Source organism: Salvelinus fontinalis, chromosome 12, assembly GCF_029448725.1.
Source record: "Salvelinus fontinalis isolate EN_2023a chromosome 12, ASM2944872v1, whole genome shotgun sequence".
In the NCBI taxonomy this organism is placed as follows: domain Eukaryota; kingdom Metazoa; phylum Chordata; class Actinopteri; order Salmoniformes; family Salmonidae; genus Salvelinus; species Salvelinus fontinalis.
In genome coordinates, this window is record NC_074676.1 from 34,284,109 (window position 1) to 34,295,107 (window position 10,999).

The following is a 10,999-nucleotide window of genomic DNA, read 5'->3' on the forward strand; positions in this document are numbered from 1 at the left end:
AAATTGTAGGCAGTGTTGTCACCTTAAATAAAACAAAGCCTTGTTGCATAATGGTATTAACTATTGTTTTAAAAGGAATGTAATTGACAATCCTTGTCTCCCATACTATCCTATTTAGAACAGTGACATCTAATTTGCTACCCTAAAGACAAATTGTAAACTCACCAGAGGGTAATACAATGAACTCATTAATGATCAACAACACTGGAAACTATACACCTACATTTGGCAAGGTGTTTGAATACGGGAGAATAATTGTTGTGCAGTTTATTATTATTTTTTACTTGAGGTTAACCAAAGGGCATGTCTTGGAAAAAACATTCAACTACAAATCCAAAGCTTGCAGCATGTTAGGGTCAAATACACATTGATTTGTAATTGATAAGCGTCACCAGCTGCGCCTACTTTTGATCAATCCAACGGTGGTACTTCATTTTTTTGTGAGCAGCAACCTACAAAAGAATGAACGAGGTCACATAATTCCATAAGTAATTTTCAGCTAATCTATTTTAATGTATAAAGGTCTGAATAATTGGGCTGGGTATAAAACACAGGATCGGTACATTTGTAAGAGTAAGTACAAGATCAGCAGTGGTGTAAAGTAATTAAGTAAAAATACTTTAATTAAAGTACTACTAAAGTAGTTTGAGACCATCTGTACTTTACTATTCATATTTTTGACAACTTTTACTTCACAACATTCCTAAAGAAAATAATGTACTTTTTACTCCATACATTTTCCCTGACACCCAAAAGTACTCGTTACATTTTGACAGGAAAATGGTCAAATCCACACACTTATTAAGAGAACATCACTGGTCATCCCTACTGCCTCTGATTTGGGGTATTCACTAATCACAAATGCTTCATTTGTAAATTATGTTGGAGTGTGCCCCTGGCTATCCATCTAAAAATAAACATTGTTCCGTCTGGTTTGCTTAATATAAGGAAGTTGAAATGATTTATACTTTTACTTTTGATAGTTGTATTTTAGCAATTCCATTTACTTTTGATACTTAAGTATATTTAAAACCAAATACGTTTTCACTTTTACTCTAGTACTTTACTGGGTGCCTTTCACTGGAGTACTTTTCTATTAATGTATCTTTACTTTTAAACTATTGAGTACTTTTTCCAACACTGAAGATCAGAAATCCTTTATTTCTTGCCACAATGTTTTTGTTGATGTTATGATCAAAATACAAATCTCAAGCTGTCACTTTCTCCAATGCAATGTAGTATAGGGGCATTGCCAATAATTCACCAGCTTTCCTCTACAGCTTCCATAATTAAGGAACATCGCATGCTCACAAAAAGAGGAAACAACATGGTTGTCTGCCATTGTATGAGAATAACATCCATGAGTAAAAGGTTAGTGCAATCCAGAATCTTTGAGACGTCCCTATCCTAAACCATACCTAAACATTTTGAAATGCCAACTTCAAATGGGCTAATGTCAAAGCTTAGACGTCCAAAAATGATCCATCCCCTGTGCCTCAGTTGGAGTTGCAAATGCCATGCTCTACCAAGGTTGTGGGTTTGATTCCCACAAGGGACCAGTAAAGGAAAAAAAAAATGTATCCACTCATCACTGCAAGTCGCTCTGCTAAAATGACAAAATGTAAAATAAAAAAGTAAAATCACAGATAAACTTTCCTAACACTATAGTGCCTTGCAAAAGTATTCATCCCCCTTGGCGTTTTTCTTATTTTGTTGCATTACAACCTGTAATTTAAATAGATTTTTATTTGGATTTCATGTAACGGACATACACAAAATAGTCCAAATTGGTGAAGTGAAATACAAAAGATAAGAGCTGGGCTTACAGAAGAGTGGCCTGAAAAAAGCCATTGCTTAAAGAAAAAAAATTAAACACGTTTTGTGTTTGCCAAAAGGCATGTGGGAGACTCCCCAAACATATGGAAGAAGGTACTCTGGTCAGATGAGACAAAAATTTAGCTTTTTGGCCATCAATGAAAACGTTACGTATGGTGCAAACCCAACACCTCCCATCACCCCAAGAACATCATCCCCACAGTGAAGCATGGTGGGGCAGCATCATGCTGTGGGGATGTTTTTCATCGGCAGGGACTGGGAAGCTGGTCAGAATTGAAGGAATGATAGATGGCGCTAAATACAGGGAAATTCTTGAGGGAAACCTTTTTCAGTCTTCCAAAGATTTGAGACTTCGACGGAGGTTCAATTTCCAGCAGGACAATGACCCTAAGCATACTGCTAAAGCAACACTCAGGTGGTTTAAGGGGAAACATTTAAACGTCTTGGAATGGCCTAGTCAAATCCCAGACCTCAATCCAATTGAAAATCTGTAGTAGGACTTAAAGATTGCTGTACACCAGCAGAACCCAACCAACTTGAAGGAGCTGGAGCAGTTTTGCCTTGAAGAATGGGAAAAAATCCAAGTGACTAGATGTGCCAAGCTTAGAGACATACTCCAAAAGACTTGCAGCTGTAATTGCTGCAAAAGGGGGCTCTACAAAGTATTGACTTCGGGGGGGGGGGGGGGGGGGTGAATAGTTATGCACGCTCAAGTTCTGTTTTTTTGTATTATTTCTTGTTCGTTTCACAAAAAATATTTTGCATCCTCAAAGTGGTAGGCATGTTGTGTAAATCAAATGAAACAAATCCCCCCCAAATTAATTTAAATTCCAGGTTGTAAGGCAAACAAAATAGGAAAAATGCCAAGGGGGTGAATACTTTCGCAAGTTACTCTAAATATAGTATAACCTACCAATCAAGTGCCATTGAGGCCACAATCTTACAATCCAGAAATGAAAGCTTTACCATCTATGCCAGGGATGGGAAACTTTGTGAGCCACAAAAAAATGGAACTCATCATGAGGGGACAGTGGCTGGTGGGTCTGCATACCCACAACCATTCCGAAATTGCACCTTGTATTATTCATTTTCTCTGGGAGTAGAACACAGGAGAGCTGAATAGATCATGTGAGACAAGTGACAGACAATAATTAATAAAATAAATAAATCACAGCAAAGGAATGTCATTTGTGAGCTAGAAAATGGCGGAAATAGTACAAGAGATTTGATTTTTTTTACAATTTAGTACCCGACGGCGTTTTGAAAAAAAATGTGTTCAGAAGTTCCTCCTTCGAGAGCTCTCAATCATCTCAAAAACTGAACCAGATAGCTTGCTACGGCCCACCACATAACAGTAGCCATTTTGTATTACACTCCCATCTAGTGTCAAACCCATGTAGGCATGAGGAAATACATACACACTGAGTGACTGAAATCCAGACAACCTGTGAGTTAACAAGATATTGGTCTGATAGTATTGGTATTTTGGGGACAATAAAGAGGTATGTATTCATGTTTTAACTACTGAGGATCAGATTTCCATCTAGATATGTTTGTAAGTTGTGTATTGAGTGGTAGCACCCAGACATCTTTATTTTCTCATCAGTTCATGTTTTGTTCAGGGTTTTACATTATCTGCAAATCTATATATTTACTTAAATATTTATATTTCACTTAAATTTTCTACTGTGAATTGTACAAAAACATTGAATTCACTTATAATATATTTTTGAAACAACCAATTCACTGAAACTTGCTGATTATGTATGATCGAATGAGAAAAGGCTGTTAGAATCTGTCTAGCAGGTTAACTACTGGATCTTTACCTCTGTCGTTACAAAGAGGAATGTAGTAACCTTTGACTTAATCCAGCACCCAAGTCAGTTCTCCAAAAAACACAAAGCCAAATGTAGTTTGTTTCTTAATTCAAAGGGCAAAACAATGGTGCACACACAACTTCAGTCAATAAGAAACTGATTGAATGAACCAACCCCCAATTTAAAAGTACATTGTATGAAGGGTAAACGCTTTTCTGTTTGAGAAAAGCACTTCAAATTTGATGTTTCCAATCCATGCAATAGCTGCAGAATCCAAACCAAGTACACAGCCTATACTCAGCCTCCTTTACTCCTGAAAGTTTTCATTTAATAACTTTAGCAGTACAAATATGAATGCTCATAAAACATGTCAAAAAAATTATTTAAAAAACAACTGACTTGGTGAGAGAAGACCAGAAAATCTCTCCCCCAGTCCCCCCTCAGAATGCACGACTAACTGTCTTGTTCTGTTTGCTGCATGTTGAGGTTATCCAGAGAGTGACCCTCCTAATGTTCCTATTCTCCATATCTTCCCCAGGCAGAGGGCCAAATCCATCCTTCCACGCAGCAAGAAGCAACATTCCTGAAGGCTTGAGGAGAGCCTCGGGTGGGGCAGAAACATACTGACTTTCATTTAATTGGATTCCTGCTGGCTCCGGTCCAGTGTGAGGCAGTGATCCAGGTGAGGAGGAGACTGGGTGGTTGCTCTCAGCTCCCCTTGACAGGGTGAGACTGGTACCCAAATGGCTGAGGGGCAGTTCACTAGGTTGTGTGGGAAGGGAAATGTTTTTTAGGAGTTGTTGGCCGAGTTCTCATTGCTGGTTGAGCTGGAGGACGGGGGTGCAGAGGGAGAGGCAAAGTTCATCCCTGATAGACTTGGAGGATTCATGGCTGTGTTCAGTCCACTTAAGCTTTTCCTGCACACTGGACATGTGTCGTGCTTTGGAAACACACAGGAGCACAAACACAGACATCATTATATATAATCAATAATCTTCAAGAAGATTTTATTTTCCGGAAAACTCAAGAATGTAAGTAGAGCCCACAGTTTTTATTGACAACTTAACTTAACCAGGAGAAACTCTGGTTCAGGAAAAGGTCAGGAGGGGTCAGGAAAAGGTAATCTAGGTGTTGTCAATGATAGCACTAAAAGAAAGGTACATATGAGTGGAAAGGTCTTACCTGTTCAAGCCAGGGTACTATGCAATCATTGTGAAACAAATGATTACATGGAAGTTGCCTAACGTTTTCTCCAGCACAGTAGTCTTCTTTACACACTGGACATTCTAGACCAGAGCCTTAAAACAGAAAAACAAATTCAAGATGTAAATGTGTTCAACAAAGGCTTAAAAACACCTCCAAAACCTATGACCTACTGATTTCCATAGAAAATGAGCAAGACCACAATAAGTCCAGCCCACAGGGCCTGAGGTGATGCACTTGACTGTGCTGTGTGTATGTGTGTGTTGATATTCAGGGTCACTTACCTACATGCTCCTGTGTGATTAGGACTGTGGGAAGGCTCATGATTTTGTCCCCATCAGCTGGCGGAGGGCCAGTGTTCTCAAACTGATTTAATAACTATGGGACACACAAAAAAAATATTTATATATTTGATACTCTGTGGATCATGCTAACCAAACAAATATTTTCACAATCCAAATGCAGATATTTTGTTGTTGGGTTTGACAGTGAATTTAGAAATGTTTAATAAGGCGAGTGGTAAACAATCAATACGTACCTGTGTAATGATTGCATCTAGTCCGTTGGCACCCCAGGCGTAATCCATGGGGTTTGAGTGAAGCACGCCCCTATAAATTAAGATAAACAAAAGTCAGCTGTAATACAAAGAGTCAGTTGGAAAACTTCTACAAAGTTTTACATAAAAACAATGGGTCATAGTCCCAAGATACTGGAATGTACTAAGTTGAACTCACCAGGGTCCCACACCAATATTTGGCACTGCCGTAGGGGCGATTATTCCATTCACTAGCTGCTGAATGATTCTACAAGAGGACAAAACATTTTGGTTATGCTCTGCATGCATCCAAAAATAAGAGCTAATTGCATCATTGCCTATATAGAACATGTCATCAAAGCTCAGAAGAAAAGAGACAAGCCTATCACTGGGAACATCTATGTGAATCATGGAACATTTAAAAAGGTCCCACAAGTCACTGAGCTTACCCCTCTAAAGTGGGCACTCCCTCCGGTCTCCCTGCCTGCCTCCTGACGCCATGGCGACCGCGAGGTTGCCTGGCGCCGTATCGCTGCCGTGATGCCATCTCCCGTTCTCGCCGGATCTCTGCGTCGCGGTTGTCCTCTGTTCCCAACCCAGCTCCTCCTAGCCCAGCTCCTCCCAACCCTGCTCCTCCCAACCCTGCTCCTCCCAACCCTGCTCCTCCCAGCCCCGCTCCGAAGTCAAAGGAGTCATCAAAGACACCCATAGCGAACTGGCCGTAACCCGAGGGGAATGTAAATATATTTGAAGGGTCCACATTCTACAAGAAATGGACGTTTCACAAACAGATGCATTCATAAATTACTTGGAGTTCTTTCTGTACGTACTATTCAATGTTTATAGTCAACAGAAATCCCAACTAGGCCTACGTCAAAAACCAGGTCCGATTTTACAAGGTGTATTTGTTTGTTTGCTAAGATAACAATATCATGGTAAAGCCTTTGTTTCTCAATGAGCAGAGTAAATAAGCTGAGAAACCTCAAATGGATGTTGGTTCTGGTCACCGCTGGAAATGGTGGATGTGGACCCATTTTCACTGCTGTTCAGGAAGAGAAACACAGAAAACAGTTAGCATTTTTGGAGAGGGATTTGATTTAAATGTGCGCGCACACCCTCTTGACCAGAGTGCTGTAATCATAGGTGAAAAGTTATGTGATGCCAAGTGACAAAATCTAGTGACAAGGTTGCTGACATCTTTAATCAGAATGTCAACAGAATGCTTGATTTGATGTCACACATTCAACAAACCGTCTCTCCTCCAGCAGTTCCTCGATAAAGCCAGATTCACACCGAGGACATGTGTAATCCTGCAAACAAATATTACAACGCCTTTAAGTATCATTTTCGCATTCACTCTACCACAAAACAGGCTAGCAATCAGCTATTGAATCCCTACTTTACTACATTCAACTACAGTATCAGTCAAAGGTTTGGACACCTACTCATTCAAGGGTTCTTCTTTATTTTGACTTTTCTACATTGTAGAATAATAGTGAAGAAATCAAAACTATGAAATAACACATGGAATCATGTGGTAACCAAAAGTGTTAAATCAAAATATATTTTAGAATCCATCAAAGCAGCCACCATTTGCCTTGACAGCTTTGCACACTCTTGGTATTCTCTCAACCAACTTCACCTGGAATGCTTTTCCAACAGTCTTTAATGAGTTCCCACATATGCTGAGCACTTGTTGGCTGCTTTCCTTCACTCTTCAGTCCAACTCATCTCAATTGGGTAGAGGTGATTGTGGAGGCCAGGTCATCTGATGCAGTACTCCATCACTCTCATTCTTAGTCAAATAGGCCTTACACAGCCTGGAGGTGTGTTGGGTCATTTTCCTGTTGAAAAACAAATGATAGTCCCACTAAGCACAAACCAGGTGGGATGGCGTATCGCTGCAGAATGCTGTGGTAGCCATGCTAGTTAAGTGTGCCTTGAATTCTAAATAAATCACAGATAGTGTCACCAGCAAAGCACCCCTACACCATCACACCTCTGCCTCCATGCTTCACAGTGAGAACCACACATGCAGAGATCATCCGTTCACCTACTCTGTGTCTCACAAAGACATGGCGGTTTGGATCAAAAATCTAAAATTTGGGCTGATCAGACAAAAGGACAGATTTCCACCGGTCTAATGTCCATTGCTCGTGTTTCTTGGCCCAAGCAAGTCTCTTCTTATTATTGATGTCCTTTAGTAGTGGTTTCTTTGCAGCAAATCGACTATGAAGGCGTGATTCACTCAGACACCTCTGAACAGTTGATGTTGAGATGGATCTGTTACTTGAACTCTGAAGCATTTATTTGGGCTGCAATCTGAGGTGCAGTTAACTTTAATGAACTTATCCTCTGCAGCAGAGGTAACTCTGGGTCTTCCTTTTCTGTGGCGGTCCTCATGAGAGCCAGTTTCATCATAGCACTTGATGGATTTTGCAACTGTTCTTGAAAGGAACTTTCAGAGTTCTTGAAATGTTCCTTATTGACTGACCTTCATGTCTTAAAGTAGTGATGGACTGTCGTTTCTCTTTGCTTATTAGAGCTGTTCTTGCCATAATATGGACTTGGTATTTTACCAAATAGGGCTATCATCTGTATACCACCCCTATCTTGTCCCAACACAACTGATTGGCTCAAACGCATTAAGGAAAGAAATTCCACAAATTAACAAGGCACACCTGTTAATTAAATATGTTCTCTGCTACCGCACGGCAAGCAATACCGTAGCACCAAATCAAGGTCAAAGAGGATTCTAAACAGCTTCTACCCAAGCCATAAGACTACTGAACAGCTAATCAAATGGCTACCCAGACTATTTGCATTGCCCCCCCTCTCTCTCTTCTATGCTGCTGCTACTCTCGGTTATTATCTATGCATAGTCACTTTAATAACTCTACCTACATGTACATATTACCTCAATTACATTTACACCGGTACCCCCGCACATTGAATAACTCTTCTTGATCTGCACTGTTGGTTAAGGGCTTGTTGGTAAGCATTTCACGGTAAAGTCTACATTTGTTGTATTCGGCGCATGCGACAAATAAAGTTTGATTTGATTTTGATTTGACATCGTACCCTGTATATAGCCCCGCTATTGTGATTTACTGCTGCTCTTTAATTATTTGTTATTCTTATCTCTTACTTTTGGGGAGGGGGGGATATTTTCTTAACTGCATTGTTGGTTAAGGGCTTGCAAGTAAGTAAGCATTTCACTGTAAGGTTTACACCTGTTGTATTCGGCGCATGTGACAAATAAAATTTGATTTGGAATTGAAATGCATTCCAGGTGACAACCTCATGAATCTGGTTGACAGAATTCCAAGAGTATTCAAAGCTGTCATCAAGGCAAAGGGTGGCTAGTTTGAAGAATCTCAAATATATTTTGATTTGTTTAACACTTCTTTGGTTACTACATGATTCTATGTGTTATTTTATAGTTTTGATGTCTTCACTATTATTCTACAATGTAGAAAATATTAAAAAATAAAGAAAAACCCTTGAATGAGTAGGTGTCCAACCTTTTGACTGGCACTATATGTGTGTGGCCAACATGAGAAAAAGTTGACAAAAAGGAGATAACCCAATTGAACTACACTGTTAAGAACAGTCAAGAAGGAAGGAGTTGAATTGTTTTCAGTATTTAATTCAGTGTTCATTACCAGCGAAATGTGGAAAGCCTACTGATTAACATGTTTCATTGTGAGAGACACCTTTAGTATTCTATGACTAGATCATTCCAGCACCTGACTGCTATGCTGGTGTGACTTACTGAATGGCGAAAAAAACACACACACACACACACACACACACCAAGAAATAATGCACTGTGCCATTGTCACTGTGACTAGAATTAACACTAGACACAATATTTTAGGTTTGGCATTGGAATCTGCCAACAACCTCTCTCCTCTACATGTCTATGCTTTCTACAGAAAACATAAATGCCATCATCATGGAAATATTACAATAAATTGTTCCTTAAATGCAGAAAAATACACATATCATATGACTAACGTTAGCTAAATACGAATCTCCCTCTACTTTAGCTGATCTGAAGCCTACATGTTTGGTTACTGAATGGAATCCTTTATACATCATTTATGACTAATCTGGATGCACATGCCATTGCCAAGCATCGCTGATATCACAGGCAGTTCAGAACCATTCCTTGGCTAAGACTGTTTGTCCCATGTGTTGTCAGATTTCTAGGCAGCTAGCTATGTTGTTCCCATTTATATCTTGCACAGATTAATAATGAGCCGTGAGTATACAATAATTTCTGTCAAGGTAATTTCATGCCCTAGCTATTAATCAAGCTGGTTAACGTTAACACGCCCACACAACTAGCTAGCTAACGTTAACTACAAACGACGCAACACAATACAGGATAACTAGCTTGGCAGATAAGCACATCAGATGCGGTTTGTTAGCTAGCGAGCTAATCAGTCTCTGATTTTACAAGCTTTCTATCTTAAAATATGAGCGAAATAGGCTAGTTCTCGTTAGCTGGCTAACAGTCAGATGCAAGACGTTGAAAATATGGTTAGCTTAGCTCAATGACTGTATATATGATGGGGTTTAGCTAGCCAGCTAGCTAGAATTTTTATGGACTCGTTCAAGACCAACAACAATTTATCTACTCTCCTCGACTAATTGTCTTTCGCTTCTTGTCAACGTTACTTACGGGAAGACGAGGGCTGATCTCTTCCGAACATCTGTGACAGAAAAACCGTCTGGGCCATGGAGGTGCTTCCGCCATTTTTTTGGTTCTCTGTTGAAGGATTCAGTTGGAGGATCGTCACTAGTTACCACAGCCACAAAGTCATAATTATGGCTAAACCCAGACAATTTCTACAATTATCTTCTTAAAATCTGATTTTAAACCTAACATTAACCATACTGCTACACGTATTTCCAAGCCTAATCTAACGGTCTTCTCGCCACAAACTGCGCATGTGCAGCCGTCAAATCAAAGTCACTCCTTCGATATAAAGTTATTTTTGACGAAAATGAAAACGTGTCAATTTATCACATTCACGAGCTTAGAGTAAAAAAACAAGATCAACTACTTAAGACATTGGGTCCAATCTAGGTTGTGACGTTGGATTTCGAGAAAATTAACAAAGAAGGAAGAATTTTTTACTTCTCACATTTACTTATTAAACCCCAAAACCACGGCCTGGTCTGTTTGCTCTGTTTCGCAAGTGTTCCCGGAAGTATAGCGACGTTGCGCCTCTCAGTTTAGAAACTCTGTGATATAGCCAATTTTAACTTTGTGGCTGTGGTAACTACTGACAACAGTGGAGACAGTACAGAGTAAAGAAGGGGACGAATGATTCGCTCACTAGAATATACGTAACGCATAGAATGAAATACTTCAAACTCTTCAAATCTTTTTCAACATTTATATTATTCCACATATTCAAATTAGCAAAATAAAAAATGCAATCTTGAAGTAGGCTTAAATTTGCATTTTCTTTCATTCTATCAACGTTGCACTCATTTTGACAGAGAAGCACATCAGATAGATAGTTAGCTAGCAAGCAAGCTAGTTAGTCTGATTTTACAAGCTATCTTTCCAGTTTAAAATATGAGCTAACTA

General features: G+C 39.5%; 1 protein-coding gene across 1 annotated transcript; it reads right to left on the reverse strand.

Annotated features, from left to right (window-relative positions):
- Nucleotides 1-489: 489 nt before the first annotated feature.
- On the reverse strand, nucleotides 490-10,360 carry LOC129867222 (E3 ubiquitin-protein ligase RNF126-like). Its single transcript, XM_055940483.1, has 9 exons — nucleotides 10,082-10,360; nucleotides 6,643-6,701; nucleotides 6,373-6,433; nucleotides 5,841-6,154; nucleotides 5,591-5,659; nucleotides 5,395-5,464; nucleotides 5,141-5,234; nucleotides 4,836-4,951; nucleotides 490-4,593 (listed from the first exon to the last, which is right to left on the reverse strand). The coding sequence occupies exons 1-9, from the start codon at nucleotides 10,154-10,156 to the stop codon at nucleotides 4,444-4,446; spliced, it is 1,008 nt and encodes a 335-aa protein (XP_055796458.1). The 5' UTR covers nucleotides 10,157-10,360; the 3' UTR covers nucleotides 490-4,443.
- Nucleotides 10,361-10,999: the final 639 nt, after the last annotated feature.